This window comes from Oncorhynchus mykiss, chromosome 3, assembly GCF_057628025.1.
Source record: "Oncorhynchus mykiss isolate SJ-2025 chromosome 3, ASM5762802v1, whole genome shotgun sequence".
NCBI lineage: Eukaryota > Metazoa > Chordata > Actinopteri > Salmoniformes > Salmonidae > Oncorhynchus > Oncorhynchus mykiss.
Window position 1 is genome coordinate 37,661,891 of NC_143024.1, and position 24,865 is coordinate 37,686,755.

The window sequence follows — 24,865 nt, forward strand, 5'->3', positions numbered from 1 at the left end:
ATAATTATAGACTGTGTGTAGTGAATCCATTTTGTCTTTCCCGCTCTCCCAGTCCTCACCCCTTTCCTTTGACTACCAAGCCGTCATACCGGTTTAGCCCACTAGGGACTTTTCTGTCATTGTTAGTAACCAATATCTACTGTTTGTTTGTGATGTATTTCCGTGACTATTTAGTTTGTAAATAAATAGTTAAGACAATTTGTATATTGCTGATTCATTATGGAAACTAGGGTTCGTGCAGATGAGACTGATAGAAGGTAAAGAATAATTCATGACTGATTGATGACTGAAATGTAAGAGATTTTTTGATCTCTAAGAGTTAATTCGGAAGACGGAACTCCTTAAATAAACTTCTCCGTGGTGTCCCAGGTTATTAATAAGTTAATTGTTGCATGATTTAATTAAATCACGTAATCAATGAAATGTTAGGTATCAATTTGATAAAATAGCACGTCATCACATTAATGATAGTCACAGACACAACAACCGACAACGATGAGACAGCCTATTGGGAGGAGGTCAGAGATCTGGCCGTGTTGTGCCATGATAGCAACCTCTCCCTCAACGTGATCAAGACAAAGGAGATGATTGTGGACTACATGAAAAGGAGGACCGAGCAAGTCCCCATTCTCATCAACGGGACTGTAATGGGGCAGGTTGCTTGGTGTCCATATCACCAACAATCTAGCATGGTCCAAACACACCAAGACAGTTGTGAAGAGGGAACGACAAAGCCTATTCCCCCTCAGGAGACTGAACTTATTTGGCATGGGTCCTCAGAAAGTTCTACAGCTGCACCATTGAGAGCATCTTGACTGGTTGCATTACTGTCTGGTATGGCAACTGCTCGGCCTCCGACCGCAAGGCACTACAGAAGGTAGTGCGTATGGCCCAGTACATCACTGGGGCCAAGATTCCTGCCATCCAGGACCTCTATACCAGGCAGTGTCAGAGCAAGGCCCTAAAAATTGTCAAAGACTCCAGCCACCCTAGTCATAGACATAGATATTCTCTCTGCTACCGCATGACAAGCGGTACCAGAGCGCCAAGTCTAGATCCAAGAGGCTTCTAAACAGCTTCTACCCCCAAGCCATAAGACTCCTGAACAGCGAATCAAATGGCTACGCAGACTATTTCTTACTTATCTATTTTTTACCTTATTTTTCTTAAAACTGCATTGTTGGTTAAGAACTTGTAAGTAAACATTTCACTGTAAGGTCTACACCTGTTGTATTTGGCTCATGTGACAAATAACATTTGATTTGATTTAGTACTGGGGTTGGAATAGCATGACAGATTAGCGTAGGGCTTTGTGGTCCTCCTTTACTCCTCGTCATCCTATTTTTCCTCATCTACCTCCTCATGAGTAAATGACAAACATCTGTGACGAATTCCCAAGAACAACATAAGGAGAAAGTTACAGATGGACAAATATACCATCCCAGAAATGCTAACCTCCCCTGTTATTGTAATGGTGAGAGGTTAGCATGTCTTGGGAGTGTGATATAAAATGCTAACCTCCCCTGTTATTGTAATGGTGAGAGGTTAGCATGTCGTCGGGGTATGATATCTGTGCATCTCTAACATTCTCAAATCCAAAGTGCTGGAGTACAGAGTCAAAATAATTTTACAAATTGTCAGTCCAAATATTTTTGGAGCTCACTGTACATGTTATTACATTGGTTACAGTGCCTTGCGAAAGTATTCGGCCCCCTTGAACTTTGCGACCTTTTGCCACATTTCAGGCTTCAAACATAAAGATATAAAACTGTATTTTTTTGTGAAGAATGAACAACAAGTGGGACACAATCATGAAGTGGAACGACATTTATTGGATATTTCAAACTTTTTTAACAAATCAAAAACTGAAAAATTGGGCGTGCAAAATTATTCAGCCCCTTTACTTTCAGTGCAGCAAACTCTCTCCAGAAGTTCAGTGAGGATCTCTGAATGATCCAATGTTGACCTAAATGACTAATGATGATAAATACAATCCACCTGTGTGTAATCAAGTCTCCGTATAAATGCACCTGCACTGTGATAGTCTCAGAGGTCCGTTAAAAGCGCAGAGAGCATCATGAAGAACAAGGAACACACCAGGCAGGTCCGAGATACTGTTGTGAAGAAGTTTAAAGCCGGATTTGGATACAAAAAGATTTCCCAAGCTTTAAACATCCCAAGGAGCACTGTGCAAGCGATAATATTGAAATGGAAGAAGTATCAGACCACTGCAAATCTACCAAGACCTGGCCGTCCCTCTAAACTTTCAGCTCATACAAGGAGAAGACTGATCAGAGATGCAGCCAAGAGGCCCATGATCACTCTGGATGAACTGCAGAGATCTACAGCTGAGGTGGGAGAATCTGTCCATAGGACAACAAAGTCGTATATTGCACAAATCTGGCCTTTATGGAAGAGTGGCAAGAAGAAAGCCATTTCTTAAAGATATCCATAAAAAGTGTTGTTTAAAGTTTGCCACAAGCCACCTGGGAGACACACCAAACATGTGGAAGAAGGTGCTCTGGTCAGATGAAACCAAAATTGAACTTTTTGGCAACAATGCAAAACGTTATGTTTGGCGTAAAAGCAACACAGCTGAACACACCATCCCCACTGTCAAACATGGTGGTGGCAGCATCATGGTTTGGGCCTGCTTTTCTTCAGCAGGGACAGGGAATATGGTTAAAATTGATGGGAAGATGGATGGAGCCAAATACAGAACCATTCTGGAAGAAAACCTGATGGAGTCTGCAAAAGACCTGAGACTGGGACGGTGATTTGTCTTCCAACAAGACAATGATCCAAAACATAAAGCAAAATCTACAATGGAATGGTTAAAAAATAAACATATCCAGGTGTTAGAATGGCCAAGTCAAAGTCCAGACCTGAATCCAATCGAGAATCTGTGGAAAGAACTGAAAACTGCTGTTCACAAATGCTCTCCATCCAACCTCACTGAGCTCGAGCTGTTTTGCAAGGAGGAATGGGAAAAAAATTCAGTCTCTCGATGTGCAAAACTGATAGAGACATACCCCAAGCGACTTACAGCTGTAATCGCAGCAAAAGGTGGCGCTACAAAGTATTAACTTAAGGGGGCTGAATAATTTTGCACGCCCAAATTTTCAGTTTTTGATTTGTTAAAAAAGTTTGAAATATCCAATAAATGTCGTTCCACTTCATGATTGTGTCCCACTTGTTGTTGATTCTTCACAAAAAAATACAGTTTTATATCTTTATGTTTGAAGCCTGAAATGTGGCAAAAGGTCGCAAAGTTCAAGGGGGCCGAATACTTTCGCAAGGCACTGTAAATTAGAAAGTGAGTATGTGTGTTTGTGGGTGTGCATGTCTGTGTTTCTGTTTCTTTTTGGGAGGGATAAGCTCCCCTGCAACAAAGATTGCCTTGCATTATATGATTCACTGTGAGCAAGGATCTCTACACTTACAAAAAAGGGTTCCAAAAGGGTCTTTGGCTATCCCCACAGGAGAACCCTTTTTAGTTCCAGGTAGAGCTATTTTGGGTTCCATGTAAAAACACTCTGGGGAAAGGGTTCTACCTGGAACCAAATAGGATTCAACCTGAAACCAAAAAGGGTTCTTTAAAGGGTTCTCCTATGGGGACAGCCGAAGAAACCTTTTAGGTTCTAAACAGCACCTGTCTGTCTGTATCTACGGCTTGAGTTTATTATATTGTGACTAATACATACAGAACTTGTTTTGAGAGCGTTGTTGTTGTTGTTGTTGCGGCATGGAATTTGGACCAGTTAGACAACAGCTGGATTTGAAGGAGAAATGGCGTATGAGTCTGTAAGTACATAAGTACATAAGTGTTTCCTTGGATTGTAAATTTGACATCTAGTCATGTTGTATATTATTGGTAATGGTTTTGTATTTCATTGATGAATCATTTACGATTAAGGGTTAATTAATTATTTAAACTCCTAAGACAACCATTATGGTGTGCTTTGGTTTTTGAGGATATCAAGTCATTATTCATCAAGTGTCTTAGAGCAAGAGTGCTGATCTAGGATCAGTTTTGCCTTTAGCTCATAATTAATAATATTATATGGACGGGGGCGCCTGATCCTTAGATCAGCACTCCTACTCAGAAATGGCTTTCAGGAATTACCACAAAAAACAAGCAATCTATTTAGATTTCCATGGCCTTACCTGGCATGAGCCTTGACAACACATATAAACCATTTCTTACTGTTGAGTGACGTGAACCCCAGCACATTGACGGATACTATTTCACACAGGCAGTAGTTTGGACTGTTTACTTAGAGAAAACACTATTAGCCCACACTTCTTTCAAATCCCTTCATTTTTGCCAAAGAGGAGATTTGTTTTCCATCCCTGGGAGCATTCAGATGATGTCATTCTCTCAGACTTTCCATAGCCCCAAATGATCCCTTAACCTCAGGCGTTTCAGTGTGTTTCTGCTACCAGGCATTCTCTCTCAAAGGGCTCTAACGCTAACCTCTCACACCTGAAAATGAGCTAGTGGAAACAGATCTCTCAGATAACAGTGGATTTTCACTGATTGCTGTCTTATCTTTTCATTCAGGGTTGGGGTGTCAACAATGGGTGGAACTATGGGTTTATGGGACATGTTGTTTTTGTATATGGGTCAGGTGTTGGGCTAGATAAGAGCTGCCATAAGCTGAGGTGAGCTTTGGTGTTCACGTGAACTTGATAATATTGTTCTGACTCAATGGAGAAAAAAATTCCCCCCTCAAAAATATTGAGAAAATCTAAATAAGTGTTACGCAAAATAGAGGAGGAGATCAAATATGATGAATTAATAATTTATGACGATTTCTGGCATACTTGTGGATTCAGTTATATACTGTTATATGAGCCCTGCTCACAGAGAAAAGTGCCAACTGCAAACAGACCCTCATTGGCAAAGTAGCCTGCTCATGATACTGAATCCGACTACAGACAACAACCTTTTTCTCATTGATAGTGCAGTGAGTGACTCATTTTGAATACAGCAGGGCTGAGAAGAGCCCATCACAGGTTCCTTCTCCAATGCACTGGTCCACGGGAGGACAGGTGTATTTTTATTAGCTCTCTTAAATTGCTATGACTTCACTAGTCAGGGGGTTAACCTGTTGGGAGAGTAGCTCCTTAATGACTGTGAGTCCAACCTGGCTCTACAGCACATTCCCTTACACCTTCAGGCCTTTAGGCAGACAGACCATGAGCCTAAAAAACATATGTTACATCATTACAGGCCAGTCCTCCCAAGTCTCAATGCTCAGCCCCTAATCATAACCACACACGGATACATGTACGCACAAACACACACACATGCGGTGTACATCACCGGGCATACACACGCACATACACACACACGCAAGCTTGCAGGCACACGCATACACACAAACACACATACATATAAACACACACACATATATATTCTCTCTCTCACACACACACATACACACATTTATATACACACACAAACACAAACAGTAAATAACAATATAAATACAGTTGAAGTCGGAAGTTTACATACACCTCAGCGAAATACATTTAAACTCAGTTTTCAGTACAAATGCCCTGCCTTAGGTCAGTTAGGATCACCACATTATTTTAAGAATGTGAAATGACAGGATAAGAGTAGAGAGAATTATTTATTTCAGCTTTTATTATAAAGGCTAAAGAAGGCCAGTGTTATTGCTTCTTTAATCAGAACAACAGTTTTCAGCTGTGCTAACATAATTGAAAAAGGGTTTTCTAATGATCAATTAAGCCTTTTAAAATGATAAACTTGGATTAGCTAACCCAACGTGCCATTGAAACACAGGAGAGATGGTTGCTGATAATGGGTCTTTGTACGCCTATGTAGATATTCCATTCAAAATCATCCGTTTCCAGCTACAATAGTCATTTACAACATCAACAATGTCTACACGGTATTTCTGATCAATTTGATGTTATTTTAATGGACACATTTTTTTTGCTTTTCTTTCAAAAACAAGGACATTTCTAAGTGACCCCAAACTTTTGAACGGTAGTGTATACACACACACACACACACACACACACACACACACACACACACACACACACACACACACACACACACACACACACACACATATATATTCTCTCTCACACACACACAAACACTTTACGCCCGCCCACACACCACCATTCTACCTAATACAGCCTGGCTCCATGTGTGCCACTCAGACAGTGGGTGTGGGTGGGGAAGGGAGGGTGAGAGGTACCCCAGCCTTGGTTTACAGGTCAAGCCTGCAGCTTTACAAGGGAAATCTCCAGAGCCACTATAAATACCACAGTGAGCTTTAAGGGTGCTGTATATCACGCCAGTGGGCTTTAAGTGCTTCAACTCAACCTATTTTTTTTGTAGTTATTTTTTAATAGTGGAATCGAATGAGTGATAACTTTCAGTCCCCAGCGTTAATTGATCGGCGCGACTTCAAAATGCCTCCCGCCTGCAACTGAGTTGGCCGTTCACCTCACACGTCAGGACAATATATCATTACTGTACCTCGGTTTCTTTGCTGCCTCACTTGTAGTAATGGGGAACGAGGCACAAAGTCAGGAAACGTTTCATGAAAATCGTAACGCTTTTCAATGGGCACCACTTGCATAGGCGACATTTATTACGCTCCAACTGAAATACTGAGACATTGAATAGGACCTAATGACTCATTCTCAGAAAGAGTACATAAAACAAAGATGTCATGGAGAAAGTACTGCCGTGTAGCATGTAGTGAATACGTCACAATGAAAACGTTTTTCAACTTTTTTTATTCGTTTTTATCATCTTGAAAAAAAAAAGGGTCTGGGGAAAAAACTCCAGTCTCCTTTTTGAACACCTGAGTGTGCAGATGTGGAGTCACGCAATAAAAGTAGCGATTCAGCCGCAGTGCTCACGTGCGAATCTCATCAGCCAGCTTTGGTTAGCGGCAGACTAGACTAATTGGTTCCAGAAGTGTTGCAGTTCGCACTGCCTGGGATGGCAGGGAACAAGGGAGTGAGTGAGTGAGTGAGAGAGAGAGAGAGAGAGAGAGAGAGAGAGAGAGAGAGAGAGAGAGAGAGAGAGAGAGAGAGAGAGAGAGAGAGAGAGAGAGAGAGAGAGAGAGAGAGAGAGAGAGAGAGAGAGAGAGAGAGAGAGAGAGAGAGAGAGAGAGAGAGAGAGAGAGAGAGAGAGAGAGAGAGAGAGAGAGAGAGAGAGAGAGAGAGAGAGAGAGAGAGAGAAAGAGAGAGAGGCCAGTAATGAAAGGTCAGCCATGATCTAGAACTCCACCGCAAGTGTCATACATCGCAGGTAAATGTGGGGCCAGTGACGGTTCACACCTACACACGTAGTCTCTCTCTCTCTCACACACACGCACACACACAAACACAATGAGGCACACTGGACACATACAGGGACACACACTACTGTATTGGCCTACTGTTACACTTAAACACAGTGCAGCTTCATCCACAGAGCATGGCTGGCTACAGGAAGGGCCAATGCTCTAACTAGGCCTAATGGCCCCTAAAGATTGGCTGTCGACTCCGCTCATCATCAAAGTGGCAACTCCCCCCACACACCACGCCCCACCCATCCCTCCATCGCCTGGAGGGCATTCTGCTAGTTGCACTACTTTCTGACACTCTTTGACATGGTCGTCGTTAAAAACAACATTCTTATTGATTGGTTAATAGGGTTGTATTACACTAATTGTTACCTCTGAAAGTATGTTTCGGTCTCCTTGTCACGTACAGTATGTCTGTATTTTCTAGTAAAATGTTTGGGACAATGAAATGGTGTGGATAAATGCCTACTTATATCTCTAGCTTTCCATTACAGTAGGATACCGTTATCACACCTCTATGCCCTCAGACGAAGGCATAAATGATAGATTAGCACATCGTATCATTCTCCAAAAGGGTTTTCTAAAAATGGTTTGTAGTAGCAGCATGGTCAGTCTCCTACCTCAATGGGCACAAACAGTGGTGCTGGTGCAGTCATGTAGCCATATCGATGCAGCATCATCATCAGAACACAGCGCAAAAACTCCAACATGGGTGCCGTTGGCCTGCATAGGGAAAGAACGTAACAACCGCCAATAAGGAACTGGTTGAAGTGGCATTTCGACTCATTTCGACTCAAGTTAATTCAGTCATGGTATTGAAATCCAATAGATATGAGAGAATCTATTGATCAGTCATTATTGAAGTGTTTTCCATGTCAATTTTCTAAATTGTTAGACTTAAATTGGGTTGGCCCACATAACCTTGAAGTGGACCAATCTGTGTGTGCAAATTCCAAGCTATTTACAGTGATGGATAACAGTACAGTAACAGTGATATGTGACAGTACAGTACCGTTGGTCAATGATGAAGCCAATGGAGGTCAGACTGAGTAGAATATAGCCAGTCATCATCAGAACAGTCAGCTGGGATAGCATCTATAACATAAACACAAAAATAATGCTTATCATGAGAAAAAGTTATGGGAAAAATACAATAAACATCAAGTACAGATGTAGGATCTTAATTTGAAAACCCTGTGTCAGGAGAACTTTCATGCAATGCGGGATTTATGAAACTTAAAAGTGTATTTCAGGTTTAAAAAGGCTTCTGATGTTTGTCTTTCCTCGTTGAAATTTCAGACTTGATTTTCCCTTACAAAAAAATGTATCAACCCCTACAAAAATGTCCATAAATTATAATCAACATAATAATTCACGTTTCCTCTTGCTGTAGGATTCTTTTTCTGTTGAAGCAAACTGGATCAAATTAAGATCCTGCATCTGTATGGTGAATTATGGGCACAGGAGATTTGACTACGAGTGAAGTCATGAACCATGTCCCTTTTAATAGCCCAAACTACACATCTATACACAGTATGCATTTATATTACATCTAGGTCCTCTACACAATGTAGTGTAGAGTCTTGCCAGTAACTGTGACTCACACAATTAAAGCAGCCCCAGCACCTCTCTGATTCAGAAGGGTTGGGTGGAATGCGGAAGACACGTTTCGGTTGAAGTCATTAAAGTTGTGTAACTGACTAGGTATCCCCTTTCCCTTTCTCACGCTCAATATAATAGGGATATTACCTCTGACCATGTCTGTTGAGTCCCGCTAAGGGACTTGACCAGAGTGGAAGACGTTGCGGTACATAGCTCTCAGTACCGCTGCACATCAAGCCAAAGCAAACACTATGAAGAACACTAGTCCTATACTGTACACATTGACATTGACCTTGGTGAGCTGTTTGCGTTTTGTTCGCACACAACCCCAACCTGTGGATGGATACATCAGTGGTGAAAATGCATGGCCTTAAGTTCCTAACCTAAAAGACAGCTGTAAGACTAGCTTCTCCTAAGGGACTCGATTGGTCTGCCAGAGCAGGGGTTGGATCTTCAACACTCCACCCAGAGGCCCTGACATGCAAACCTCACTGGTCTCCTTCCATGCAGTGCATACACAACAATGTACATTCCCAATAGGCCATATATGGCATCAACATATCAACAGGAAGCAATAAAGTAGTATTTCTTAATGTTTATATGGTACAGGCCCTATAATCGTTATACCCCATATTCCCCTAACCCACACGTGGGAAAGTTTAGGCGGGGCGCTACTGTATGTATTCAATTGGGGCAAATAAGAGGTTCTGGATCAACTATACTAAAATGTTTCCATTACATGGATTCCAAAGACACACAGTAAACTTAACCATCACTAGAGTCAGTAACGCTTAAGGCGAGGTCTAAATTGGCAGTAATACAGTAACTACACAGTTGTTGTAAGCTAATTACCAATCTATTCAGCATTGTATTTTTTGGTCATTGTATTTGATTTATTTATTACATTTTATTAGGTTATTATGCTGTCTTGTACCCACTGGTACTGTTACCCAGGAGACAAAGCAGGTCAGTGAGGTTACATGATCTTTACTTTGGCTATCTCTACCCTGGGGGAATGGACCCTAGACACAACTTAAATGATTGGATTTTCATGCCGGCTCAGTGCGCACATTTTTGATTTTGTCCCATATCATATTTCAACGATAACACTGAGTGAAAATAAATGAAATTCACCATCTGTTGGTGCTTCAGTGACTCCAGCACTGGACTGATAATGTTATTCTTTCTATATCCCCAGAGACCCGGAGATGAACTCGTTATTATTATGGTTATCATCACCACCATTATTATTTTCAGGACAAGAGATTGGTTGGATTCTGAGTTGAGGAATTAGTGTTTCGACTTGGTCAATTTACCTGTCTGTTCTCATCGTAAAATTACCCAACCTGAAATAAACTTGTAGCGACACGAGGGCCGTGCATCTTGTAGCGACACGAGGGCCGTGCATCTTGTAGCGACACGAGGGCCGTGCATCTTGTAGCGACACGAGGGCCGTGCATCTTGTAGCGACACGAGGGCCGTGCATCTTGTAGCGACACGAGGGCCATGCATCTTGTAGCGACACGAGGGCCGTGCACCTTGTAGCGACACGAGGGCCGTGCATCTTGTAGCGACACGAGGGCAGTGCATCTTGTAGCGATACGAGGGCTGTGCATCTTGTAGCAACACGAGGGCAGTGCATCTTGTAGCGACACGAGGGCCGTGCATCTTGTAGCGACACGAGGGCCGTGCACCTTGTAGCGACACGAGGGCCGTGCACCTTGTAGCGATACGAGGGCTGTGCATCTTGTAGCGACACGAGGGCCGTGCATCTTGTAGCGACACGAGGGCCGTGCATCTTGTAGCGACACAAGGGCCGTGCATCTTGTAGCGACACGAGGGCTGTGCATCTATACCCATAGTGTAATTAAAGGCTAAGTTAATTTGTTTGAAATGTTTTAAAATCTTTGAATTAACACTAAGACCATAAATTGTGCTACACTGCATCATCAATAGTCACGGTAAATACGTTCCGAGTGCCTAGTGAAAAGGGAGGTATACATACATACATTGACATGAGTTATTGCCAGGCCAAGGTCCTAACTTTGTTATTTTCCCTGGAAATTCTGATTACAGCATCCTAAAGGCTATTTAGGTTGGGAAATGGTTGGGAAATGGTTGACTTGGCAATTAAGGCGTTTGTGTTCACTGTTAGACCACCAGCTGCTATGCTGCTGTTTCATGCGCTGGTGGCCAATACGAGGAGGGAACTCTTTGATTGTGGGCCTATGTGGAGGGAGGACCACAACTAAGGGAACACCATGGAGGTAGGAATCACATGAAGACAGGCCATTTTGTCTCAGTTTGAAGGGCTGGGTGGGACAGCACATTTTGGCTAACCAAAACTATGCCTGGGGAAAAAAGCAGTCCAAAGATAACTACTGAGGAACCTGACTTGAAGGGGGGGGGGGGGGGATTTTGGCTCTGAGAGTGGAAAATAATAGACAAAGGTTATTTTAAAGTGGACTGACAGTGAGTCATTCTGACTTGATGGTAGCCAAGTCACTATTTTTCTGGATAAATACTGTAGTAGAAAAACAACCCAATGAAGAATGTCATAAGCTAAAATAAACAGAATGTTTGTGACTTCTTTCCTTCGGAGAAAATGAAAATGACATTATTTAAAATGGCTAAAATAAGATAGAGCCCATGTGTTTTCAATCCCAGTTGATTATCTATGACTGGTAACTTGGGGCGGCAGCGTAGCCTTGTGGTTAGAGTGTTGGACTAGAAACCGAAAGGTTGCAAGATCGAATCCCCGAGCTGACAAGGCACAAATCTGTCATTCTGCTCCTGAACAAGGCAGTTATCCCACTGTTCCTAGGCCGTCATTGTAAAATCAGAATGTGTTCTTAACTGACTTGCCTAGTTAAATAAAGGTAAAACACATTTCAAAAAACTCTTGGAATTGATAATACATACCAGCCTTGACTCAAACAGATCCTGGTAAACACCCAACAACATTAGACCATGTATGCAGACATAGACTTTCAGAGCCAGAGGCCAACTGGGATTGAATGGCAGCTCTTCTCCAGTAACCTATCAATGACATAATAAAAAAAATGTTAAAACAGCAATTTAATACAGCTACACAAAAGATGAGACAATATAACATGATTCCTGAATGCTGCAATTTTTTAACATGGCTTTAATAATAACATGGCACATAATAAGATACTTTGAAATGATTCACTACAGAACTTCTATACTGTATGTACTTTAAAACTTTGTTTAAAACACCAAATTGTAGAGAACTACATGTTGAATTGGTACAGGTATCTTGCAGGGGTTTTCCAGGGGTCTTGGGTGAGTGAGTTTCCTTCACTTCACTACCCTTGTAGGTGTTCCAGCCCACAGCTCTGCTTAGCCTCAAAAGCCAACACATTCGACCCTGACTCTCTCTCTCTCACTCTCTCTCTCTCTCACTCTCCCCTTAGAAAATATCAACGCACTCGTCTAGGCCTTTCAAGATATTTCAGGCAAATTCCAGCACCCTCCACATGTTTAGAATCACCATGCAAGAGTTTAGGGGCCAATTTAATCATAACGTTTTTTTTAAGTGTGAAGGGCCTAAATATGTGCCACCATCAGCGCTATTTCAAAGCCAACCGCTGGGGCTCCTGATTGGCACTATAGTAACACACACACACACACACACACACACACACACACACACACACACACACACACACACACACACACACACACTTTTCTCTTCTTTACGTCATAGTGAAAGGTAATGAAGTATGAAAGTGTCAAATGTGTCCCTTTTGAGAATGCAGATACACCAAAAATGCTAGAACACTGTCTTCAACTCCCTCTTCACACTCTCTGTCTCTCCATGATTCCACACGTCTTACACACCCTCTCTCACTATCGCTCTCTCGTTTTCTTTCTCCCTCTAATGACAAAACATGACTTCATTTTGAACGTGGCAGTACCTCGGGCACCTCTGCGTGATCCCCCAGCCTTGGTTTGCCAGGTTTCCAACTGGGTCCTTTCCAGAGGACGCCCAATTTATTGAAGATTTTCTTGTATCTGTTGAACCTCCTCCACAAGTATTTATAGTAATGGAACTAAAGGGAAAAATATAAAAGATATACCATCACATTACAGTCACATTATACAGTGCCTTGCGAAAGTATTCGGCCCCCTTGAACTTTGCGACCTTTTGCCACATTTCAGGCTTCAAACATAAAGATATAAAACTGTATTTTTTTGTGAAGAATCAACAACAAGTGGGACACAATCATGAAGTGGAACGACATTTATTGGATATTTCAAACTTTTTTAACAAATCAAAAACTGAAAAATTGGGCGTGCAAAATTATTCAGCCCCTTTACTTTCAGTGCAGCAAACTCTCTCCAGAAGTTCAGTGAGGATCTCTGAATGATTCAATGTTGACCTAAATGACTAATGATGATAAATACAATCCACCTGTGTGTAATCAAGTCTCCGTATAAATGCACCTGCACTGTGATAGTCTCAGAGGTCCGTTAAAAGCGCAGAGAGCATCATGAAGAACAAGGAACACACCAGGCAGGTCCGAGATACTGTTGTGAAGAAGTTTAAAGCCGGATTTGGATACCAAAATATTTCCCAAGCTTTAAACATCCCAAGGAGCACTGTGCAAGCGATAATATTGAAATGGAAGGAGTATCAGACCACTGCAAATCTACCAAGACCTGGCCGTCCCTCTAAACTTTCAGTTCATACAAGGAGAAGACTGATCAGAGATGCAGCCAAGAGGCCCATGATCACTCTGGATGAACTGCAGAGATCTACAGCTGAGGTGGGAGACTCTGTCCATAAGACAACAATCAGTCTTATATTGCACAAGAAGAAAACCATTTCTTAAAGATATCCATAAAAAGTTTGCCACAAGCCACCTGGGAGACACACCAAACATGTGGAAGAAGGTGCTCTGGTCAGATGAAACCAAAATTGAACTTTTTGGCAACAATGCAAAACGTTATGTTTGGCGTAAAAGCAACACAGCTGAACACACCATCCCCACTGTCAAACATGGTGGTGGCAGCATCATGGTTTGGGCCTGCTTTTCTTCAGCAGGGACAGGGAAGATGGTTAAAATTGATGGGAAGATGGATGGAGCCAAATACAGGACCATTCTGGAAGAAAACCTGATGGAGTCTGCAAAAGACCTGAGACTGGGACGGAGATTTGTCTTCCAACAAGACAATGATCCAAAACATAAAGCAAAATCTACAATGGAATGGTTCAAAAATAAACATATCCAGGTGTTAGAATGGCCAAGTCAAAGTCCAGACCTGAATCCAATCGAGAATCTGTGGAAAGAACTGAAAACTGCTGTTCACAAATGCTCTCCATCCAACCTCACTGAGCTCGAGCTGTTTTGCAAGGAGGAATGGGAAAAAATGTCAGTCTCTCGATGTGCAAAACTGATAGAGACATACCCCAAGCGACTTACAGCTGTAATCGCAGCAAAGGGTGGCGCTTCAAAGTATTAACTTAAGGGGGCTGAATAATTTTGCACGCCCAAATTTTCAGTTTTTGATTTGTTAAAAAAGTTTGAAATATCCAATAAATGTCGTTCCACTTCATGATTGTGTCCCACTTGTTGTTGATTCTTCACAAAAAAATACAGTTTTATATCTTTATGTTTGAAGCCTGAAATGTGGCAAAAGGTCGCAAAGTTCAAGGGGGCCGAATACTTTCGCAAGGCACTGTATAACATAAGCAGTTTTACTATAAAAGCCCTGATATTACTACATATTCATGGTTGTCAATGCTAATCTGTGCGTTAATTAATACTGTGCCGAGAATGTCCCTCCATTTGGGAGGCATTGCTCATGCGGTAGGTTGCCAGCGGTAAGGGCAGTGAAAATAATCAAACACAACTTCTAGTATTTCATTTTATTGGATTCTTTCACCTCTGCTGGGCGGTTTGTTTAAGGTTGCGTAATAATGTTATGGTTACAGCATGGCTGTTCCAGTGGTAACATTTACTTGTATATACTGATTGAGAGTAACTGCTCTACAAATGGTTTGATTCCACTGATGTAATACAGGGACAATCAGACAGTTTGCATGCAGCGTCAGCTCAGTCTAAACACTATGACAATTTGCTCTTTGATAGCTTGTATATGCATTTTATAGTCTAGTAGTTTATATCTTACAGTGTGCAAAATAAAACGCAGCAAATAAGAAAATTATCTTGTATTTTGTATTTTCTCTTAGGACTAACCTGAATATGGAAGATCTCAAATGTGTTTATTTTGTGTACGAGACCATAGACAACTTTATTGCCCTCTGGAGCAAAGGTACCTGATCAATCAAAATAAGAGAATGTAGTTATAATGACAATGCCATATTACAACAAGCAATCACCCTGTGAACCTTTACTTACCGAATAGTCTGTCCCATATTATCAGAGCTCCCCCGTAATTCTTATCAATGCAATATTCATTTCGCCCTGCCAATGAAATGCAACACATCATGTTTCTTTTTTCGCCAATACTGCACTGATCAGCTCACGTCAAATATGGTAAGAATGTGTTTGTTTTAGATAGAAGAAGAGGCTTTCTTTCTTACCGTGGTGAACTCTGTGGTGACTGGGGGTGTTTAGGACCCACTCCAGAGGTCCCAAATCTCTGATCAGCTGAAAGACAGAGAATGTACATAAATAATACACAATTTGGGCTGATTTCCCGGACATAGATTAAACCTAGTCCTGGATTAAAAAACGATTTTAATATGGGTTTCTCGCAAATGTATGTTTTAACTGGTAGTGCACTCCTTGGGTACTTTTGAGCAATTTGGTTAACATACAGTAGCAACTAAATGTATCTGGCTAGAACCCTTTTTTTTAAGACTAAAGCATTTTCTTATTTGATGAGTTCGGTCTAATGACAGAAATCGTGAGGTGGCCAAATTCCCAGATGGAGAGAACAATATTTATAAAATGGAAGTAAAAGCAACACTAGGATGGAGAGCGGTGCCAAGACCAAAAAGCAGTTGACACTGTTGATAATGCTCTTACATACACTTGAACACACACATATGCATACAGGCATGCTTGTAATAGTAGCTACTAGCTAATATGAACACACACACTTCCTTCCAGACAAACAAACGAATGCATGCACAAGCATTCCAAAAGAATATCTCCGTCATTCACAATCAAACACGTATGGCTGTTCAATCACTCTATTAAGCAGACACACACACACACACACACCCTCACACACAGAAAATCATTACAGATCATGCCATAAGGCACATATTTCAGAAGAATCCGATTTTTCTTTGGGTGCAACTTTGACAGACATTTTGATGTTAAAGTCTACCCCTGATCGTACAGTCAGTCTGGGAAATGATGTTTAAATGATTCATTATTTCCATGTAATGAGTGGTCTGGCAACAGCCAGAGTTTCATCTTGAATGAAAACGTTTTTTGCAGCTTCACTCAAACTTTTTCATTCCCAGATCAGGTCTGGGAATCGTGTGCCAATAAATTATTCACCATCAAAAAAGTCTATAAAGAAATCATAAATTATAGCCCTCAGAAAATGGTGATTTTATGACTGTTTTCACTAATAGTGTACTAAAAGATGGAAGTGATTCCAACTCCATTCATTCCGATAACGATTGGGGATTGTAAAAATGATACTACCAATCACTTTACAGGAGAACGACTGGTCTTGCTTCTGTTTGGAGTATTTCATAAAATCTCATTATTTTTAATTAAACACAGGTTTGACTTGAGCTCCCCTTAACAGCAGTTAGTATAGGGACTAGAGTGAGATAACTTTCAGTCAAAGTAGCTTTATCTCTGAATTATTTTACAGTTTACGCTATCACAGTAATTGGGAAATATGCATAATGAATCTTGTAGAATATTGACTACATGAATAATCATCATTAAACAGGGACGCATTCACTAGGCATGAAAATAAGCAAGCGGGCCGAAATGAGGAGAGATAATGGTAACCTGAGACTGGGTGGTACTGTGGGCTGCATCTACCTCAGTGTGGATCCAGAACTGGTAGAGCAGGTTGAATTGGATGTGAACAGCAAACACAGAGGGTGGTACTGCCAACGCCATGGGGAGATAGAACACCTGAGGACAGACACAATGAATATCGTTAAAAGGACGCAAAAAGATGACCATTGTGGATAGTCAGATTAATATAATAGTTCCATTTAATCGTTTAGATGCTTTGCAAGAAAAACTATTTCCCTAATAATCCTGTTTACATGGACACATCCGAAATCACCAATCAAAATAAACATTCTACCACAGCGACGATGTTATTTTTGAGAAGCCTATTTGATTCTGACTTCGGACATATAAAGTTTGCATGTGAAACTACTTCAAAGATGCATACTTTCAGTTGTTCTGAATACACTTCACTCGCTCTAACGAGGGAGGCACGCTTGGCTGGTGCTAGCACATGCGCATATCAAATCCACCACTAGAACTATGATTAAGGTGTTTACATGTCCTAATAATTCAAAAGATTGCGTATACTTATGCCGATTAAGGCAAGCAGAGTCATGTCAAACTCAGCCTACTGCCATAATCAGTTAATCAGTTTAATATCAAATTATTAGCGTACATGTAAACGTACTCAATGACTATGGATAAAGAACAGTATACCATACTTCGTGCATAACACAGCATTCATTGTGGTGAAGGAGCAAATGTTGGACTTATCTGCATTTCTAATGCAGCAGGCAGCCCAGCGTTTAGAGCGCTGGGCCAGTAACCGAAAGGTCGCTGGTTCGAATACCCGAGTCGTCAAGGTGAAAAATCGGTCGGTGTGTCCTTGAGCAAGGCACTTAACCCTAATTTTCACTATGGCTGACCCTGTAAAACAACACATTTCACTGCATCTATCTTCTGTGTGACAATAAAACCTGATTTTCTTTATCAAATTTTGCCATGTCCAGCATCACACAAAAGTATGTTGTTCACAATACAATAGAATAAAATAGCGTATTTGTTCCAGTGGTTAAGTAGGGCTCTTACCCATGATGAGAACTGCTGTGTGAGGGATTGTCTGAGGGCTGTGGAAAGGTTGTAGTACTCTGAGCTGTGGTGGACCTGGTGGGCAGCCCACAGGAAGTTCAACTCTGTCGTGGGAACACGTGCGCGCGCACACACACGCACACGCACACACACACAGAGTTAGCAACAGATAGACAGGGCATCACATACTGTAACACTGTCTGACAATTAAATCTCTTAATCTCATACTGTTACAAAGTGACCTGCTTTTAATCTGTTAATGACCATGAGGAGCAATTGCAAAGTGCAAACAGTACTGTACATGATTAAAGGTGCACTATGTAGAAATCGCACAAAAAGTTGCATTTTGACACACGCATGTCATCGCTTGCACTCCGCTTGCACACACTTTGAATTTATTGAATAAAAAAATGAAGAAACTGAATTCATGAATGGAATGAATTGCATAATTGAATTGAATAAAAAAAAAACATTTTTAAAACAACTAACAACACTCATTGCCAGTCTTTAGAAAATATAGCAAAACAAGAATCTAGCAAACCATAGGAGGACATTACGATATTATGACAACAAGGATATAAAAGCATTCGTCTACAGCTGTTGACCATCCAGCCATGTCCCCGTGCTGCAGTTTACATTCCTCTGCTGTGTTGTGATACTTGCTACATTAATATTACTATTACACTTCATTTTAACATCCAAAGCAACACGCTTGTTAAGTTTCACTGGATCTCCGAGCTGTTTCCGGACCACCCATTTCTCTGTGCTCTTTGGCAGTGGCACCCCTCAAACGCTTTGGCTTCATCTACATGGGAGTAGAGGAACCTTTGCGAAGTCTGGACCACAAAGCCCCCATATAGGCTATCTATAGTAACGTATACTTTTCATTAAAAGCAGTGAAAGTTACTCAATGCCCATTAAAATCCCATGTGGTAGCCCTGATGTGCAATTGTGCTATGATTACACGATAAATGATAACACAAACGACTAATTCAACTCTAATTAAAGTTGACAACAAAGCTGAGTTTTGAAAATGTAGGGAGGCAAATTTTTTTGCCTGCTAAATATAGACATGCGTTCGATGAGCAGATTCTCACTGGGCTAGCTCTCCATCCATTCTATTACGAGAGTTCATTCTAAAGAGACATCTTGAAGGTACTGTATGGCTCTATCAGTGTTTAATAAACGTGTGAATCCTATCGAAACAGAGAGCCATAAAACCCAACGGGTCGAGAGACGCCACCTGAACAAACACACCGTGTAGAAAGTGTGTGTGAAGGTGTGTACAGTAGGTGTCTGTGAAAGGAATGCCATGATCGGTCCTCGAATGCCAAAAATGAAACGTCCAAGAAGCTGTGGACTAACCATCAAAATCAGCCAGCCTTGTCTATGAGGAACTCCCAAAGCCTAGGAGACAGGGAGAGCCCTCTCACCTCTTAGAGAAAAACTGCCTGCCAGTACTCGACACCTCTGTAACGTCAACAAGCTATCAGCCTGTGTGAGAGGACAGATGGTTAAAACAGTGAGAGTACAATTTTGGTTGAAAAGTTCAATGACATTACTGGACTGGATTTCAAACTTCATTTCCCGACTCTCCGGAACAGAATTCAATCGGTGGTTCCACTATAAACCTAACAGGAAGGTAAAGAGGAATGAGAAGGAGAGAAAAGGAGTAATCGACATGTGTAATAACTCCAGTCGTTTACGTGTGCTTTTACACTTCTTCCTGTCAGAGCCCGTGGAGGAACTAGATCAACTGTTAAACACACAGAAGAAGTTATAATCCAGCCATTGTTCGAATTTTGCTAGCCCCCTTTTTTTTGGTTTGGGGGGCCGGAGCGGGCTAAGATTAATGCTGGGTGTCACTAGTAGGAAGTATGAACTGCTAGGCTTCGTTGCAAGCCATGTCCTCATCCTGCGACTCAGCAGGACATCGCATAGTTTGGCAGGCCCTATTCAGGAGGGAACTCCTTTAATGATGAGAACGAATGCCACAGAGAACCTTTCCCACCAAGAGCAGAAACGCCGAGGACTGCACATCCACAGGTCTCAAGTAGGGCTTTGCACCTTTTTTGAATATCAGTGATAAGTAGATAATGACGCGCTAATATGCCAAACGGAACAGAGACAGTCCATGGAAATAATAATAACATGGTCAGGCCCGTATTTTTCAGGGAAGAATCTCTGTAGGTTTGGTTTGAATGGTAGTGGGTTAAGATCAGACATTTACACTGTAGTCAAATGAACACGTGCTACTAACGTGTTGCAATGTGCATCAGTCCCACGGGTGTGTGGACTGAGGTGAGAGTAGAGTTAAGACGATAAACCACAAATGATTTTGCTGATGTCGTTCATAACGATAAGTAGCCTAGGCTAGAGAAATGTGAAATGAAATAAGTTTGCTATTGGTGATTGTTAATGGTACAATTGAACCATCAAACTAGTAGTTTAAAGGACAATACAAAAAACAAATGCAGTGCACATTGTTATATACGTATCATTCTATTTATTGCTCAGGCAATTTATCGCAATATGGATTTTAGTCCATATTGCCCAGCTCTAGGTGATAGCGAGTTGGACTTCGATCAAACAAGATCATATTTAACCTGTAACTACAGTTCCAGGGACTGTGCTTATGTAAGATATGTCATAAACACAGAGTACTGCAATCCAAGGTCCCATTTAAACATTGTGTAATTCCAGAAAGATGCAACAACAGGTGATTACTAAGTAATGTATTAATAATAGCACTGGACCAGTAAACGAAAGGTCGCTGGTTCAAATAACTGAGCCGACAAGGGGAAAAAATCTGTCGATGTGCCCCTGAGCAAGGCACTGAACTCAAAATTTCTCCAGGGGCGCTGTACTACTATGGCTGACCCTGTAAAACAACACATTTCACTGCACCTATCCAGAAGGTGACAATAAAACATATATTTTTTCTTTTTTCCCCCTTTAGTTTATCAACATACAGCAAGATAATAAGGTAACCTACAGCTGTAGTGGGACATCTGTTATAGCCTATCAATAGAACACAGACTATTTTAAAGCAATAATAATCGACTGCTTGAATTGCCACCCTCCGTGACCAGACCTTGGCATAATGTTTTGTCTTTGATCGGCAGTCCACCGAGTGGTTGGGTGCCCTGTCAATCATGTTCGTAATGGCCTGTAAAGGGCCTTCAGTGTTTGGATTGGAGGTCCTTACATGAAGTGCCAACTATAACACAATAACCCCTACCCTGGGACAGCCGACTGGCTCCCCCCTGTCACTGCAATACTTCATGCTGTCCTCAATCCCCAGTCTCACGCACGCACACACACACGCACGCACACACACACGCGCGCGCGCGCACGCACGCACGCACGCACGCACACACACACACACACACACACACACACACACACACACACACACACACACACACACACACACACACACACACACACACACACACACACACACACACACACACACACACACACACACACACACAAAGTCAGGCCCACTTAAAGAGAATTCTAAATTCGGAGGAATTCTTACTTAATTTTCTCCCAATCAACAGTGACTTGTGAGTGACTCTATGTCAAGCACATACGATTCATAACCTGTAATTCATGTCTTCAAAATAAGTCTATTCATCTAAATCCAAACTAATCTTGCTAAAGTAACGACATATTCATGAAAATGTTTATTGTATACGTACAGTACATTATTCACACCTGATCACCAACGTGTCCAAGCTCTGTTTTGATAGGTATCCCACTAAACCATGATTCACCTTTCCTGCCAACATCATTAGGGAAACTAGTCTGTCCTACAAAAACAAAAGTGACAGACAGTCGCAAATGACCAAACATGAGGGCAGTAGACTCCTGGGCCACAGAGCGCTTAGCTCAGCTCAGTCACTTAGCTCATCAGGAAGACTGAATTTCCTTAATTAGCCCAGTCTAGCCCCTCTAAGCACACATACTGTACAGACAAATAACCCCCCCCCCCCCCACACACACACACACACACGCACTCTCAGACAGTGAGCTGAGCTGAGCTGAGCTTCGTGGCCTGCTAGCCATTGTTGATATTATCCCTGGGTCCCAGAGGTGCTAGAAGCCCGGGTCTCTTGTAGCACGGCCCACATCCTGACCGACCGGGTTTGGTTCTTTTGTACGTGCTCCAACCCTCCAACCTGCGCCGGGCCAGGAACTTCCAGTCACAGAGAATAGTTATGAAGCCCTGGCCACCAGGACGTTAACCCCCGCCCCGCCGCACGGCCAAAAGGAGCTCATTTTAAAACAATAACATTCAGATCAGCAGAGCCTCCTCAGGGAGGCCCCAGCCCCAGCAACCCCAGCCCCAGTACAGCGCAGCGACGACCAGATCTGTTTGTCTTGACAACTGCTGCTGGCCGTAGGGCTAGGCTATGGTACTGTAGAGAGAGGACGGCCCGGCCAGACACACACTCGCACACACACGCATGGACACACACACACCACAGGATGCTATAGAGAGTGAAACGCAGGCACCCAGGTGCAACACACTGGAAAACATTATCTCAGGTGAAGGATGTCATCAGTACAGTGTAGACTATGAGTCGTGGCTTTTTTTTGATGAGAAAGAACTGATGTGGAGGAAGATTTTTTATATTTACAGTAATATAACCCCCATATAATGGCGACTAATGTGACAGGTAAATAGGAATTAAACTGCTTTTGAGTCCATTTTTTTTTTTACAGCATACTTGGAGTACTGTACCAAGTGTCCCTGTACAGTAACATGAGTATGTGTTAATACTACTGTAGCTACTAATGGATGAGAACAGAGCAAACAGATCTTCCGATGGGGACATATTTTGATATGAATGAGCTGGTGATGTACACAGACGAATGCTGGTGTGGTGAAACTCCTCTATATCCATGATCTCACGTAGAACCAATGTGAGGGAGACCTGTGGTTCTGATCTGTGGAAAGCTGGCTGGATATAGATGTGTTCTGGGATGATACTAGCTATTAGTGTGATTTATACAGATGTAGGATTTTAATTTCACCTATAATCCCACAGCAATAGGATTTGAATGTTTAGTCCATAATGTTGCTTGATGGGTGGTTAGGCTATTAGTTGGCCAAAATTAGGCTACATGAAAAGTGCAATACTGTTAAAATAACCATGTGTTAGTGTGGGTTTTCAGTGAATTTATGTAAATCACACAAATCTCTGAAAATTGTCAGTAACAAAAGAGTGATCAAATTAAGATCCTATATCTGTAGGTTAGAGGAGAATAAACAGAATCAACAGGACTGTCAACAAGTCAAGTCCTCCAAAAAAAACTTCCCATTTCAACTCTGTACCACCAAAAAGCATATTGCCTTCTGAACATAACTGCCTCTGGACTGTATAATTTCTCGGGTGGAAAGAAGACTGTGAAAGACAATCAATAATAAGCAAATGTCATCACGTTGGGAGAGGTGAAATGAAAAACAAAACACAGTACAGTACATGCTTCCCTATGCAGCTTACCTTAGAAGATATTTCTAGCAGTGAGTCAGCATACAAAGGATGCAAGCATCCTTAAATAATATATTTTCAATGGTCTGCCAGTCTGCTGATGAGGAGAGAGGCCTTGCTGTTAGAACAAAGTTAGAGTAATAACAGATTGCACTGACAGGACTACTGGCAGAGATACATGCCAGCATAGACTTACTGAGAAAACAGAGTGGAAAATGACACCGGGTAAGAAATGCAGAACTACCTAACAGAAAGGCAGAGCACAGTGAGGAAATAGTGGTGAGACTGGGACTGGGAGTACTATGAATGGTTCTAAGGTTATATTTGTGGATTATTCAATGCCCGAGAACAGTGGCTTGCTCTCTGCTCACGCCGGCAAAAACTACTGTATGCGTTTTAGCAGCTAAAAACCTACTGTTTTCGCGACACCCCTGTGTAGCTCCCCTGTGACAGTGCCTCTCATTGAACCTTAACCAAGATTTGACTAGGGGATTGAATAAAATATATTACATGTTAATTGTGCTTTATTTTGCCATTCACTTTACTCTGTATTAACTCTGTCATAAAGAATGCCTACAGACAGTTTTAAGAGGGCCTCTAACCTTAAATGCCTGGAGACTATGGCCATTTTGTTATCTGGTCCCTATCCCCAAGAGCTAACTGGCTGCCCAGAGCAAGGGCAAGTAATGTCTTCTCAATAAAGACGGCATCAGCGAAGAGAGGCCGACTTTTTACTTTCAAAGCTCTTTCCATTCAATTATAATGAGACTGTCCTTTCAAGTGACATGAGGGGAAACTATGAAATGGCCATAAAACTCTTCAAATCCACATTGGTATTTTACAGTTCTACTAATTAGGATTCACATTTCCCAATGGAGGATTTCACTCTGCCCTCTTCACAGCTTTCACTTTTAACACAGTATTGAGATTTATAGGTCATGTGTTTTGACAGAATAGAATTGCAGATACATTTTCACATGCTCAATTGATGCAGACATTTACGATTTAAACTGTTTGATGTGTCATACCAGAACATTGTAAAATAGAGGAAAGTCGTGAAATTAAATTTAGATACACATTGTTAGCTTTCATACTTGTGGAATTACAAGAGCTAAAGTATCCGTGTCTCTTAGTGACTATTACAACTAAACACAGATACATGTCTACTGCCTTATATACTGTAGACATTCACTTACACAGACAACAACCAATACGGAAATGAGAACTTTGCATTGGTCAAACTCTACCCTGGAGTAGGCCAGGAGGTCAACAACTGGTTAACCAAGATGACCTCACCGGGCCAGAATGAAGAGTGAATGAAGACTGGGTCTGGCCTGTCCTGCGGTGAGAGAGGTAGCTCTCTCTGGTAGCGAAGGGGAAAAGCTCCTGTCCTTCTATCCTG

The 24,865-nt window shown here is 41.8% G+C and overlaps 1 protein-coding gene across 1 annotated transcript in view; it reads right to left on the minus strand.

Annotated features, from left to right (window-relative positions):
- LOC110515972 (alkylglycerol monooxygenase) overlaps window positions 1-24,865 on the minus strand; it is a 39,743-nt gene that overhangs the window by 9,371 nt on the left and 5,507 nt on the right. Inside the window, exons 4-12 of the mRNA XM_021594663.3 lie at window positions 17,960-18,063; window positions 16,952-17,047; window positions 15,520-15,586; window positions 15,335-15,400; window positions 15,173-15,252; window positions 12,887-13,021; window positions 11,868-11,984; window positions 8,356-8,438; window positions 7,964-8,066 (exon numbers count right to left, since the gene is read on the minus strand). Coding sequence (XP_021450338.2) covers window positions 7,964-8,066; window positions 8,356-8,438; window positions 11,868-11,984; window positions 12,887-13,021; window positions 15,173-15,252; window positions 15,335-15,400; window positions 15,520-15,586; window positions 16,952-17,047; window positions 17,960-18,063 — 851 coding nt within the window. The remainder of the gene's footprint in view (window positions 1-7,963; window positions 8,067-8,355; window positions 8,439-11,867; window positions 11,985-12,886; window positions 13,022-15,172; window positions 15,253-15,334; window positions 15,401-15,519; window positions 15,587-16,951; window positions 17,048-17,959; window positions 18,064-24,865) is intronic.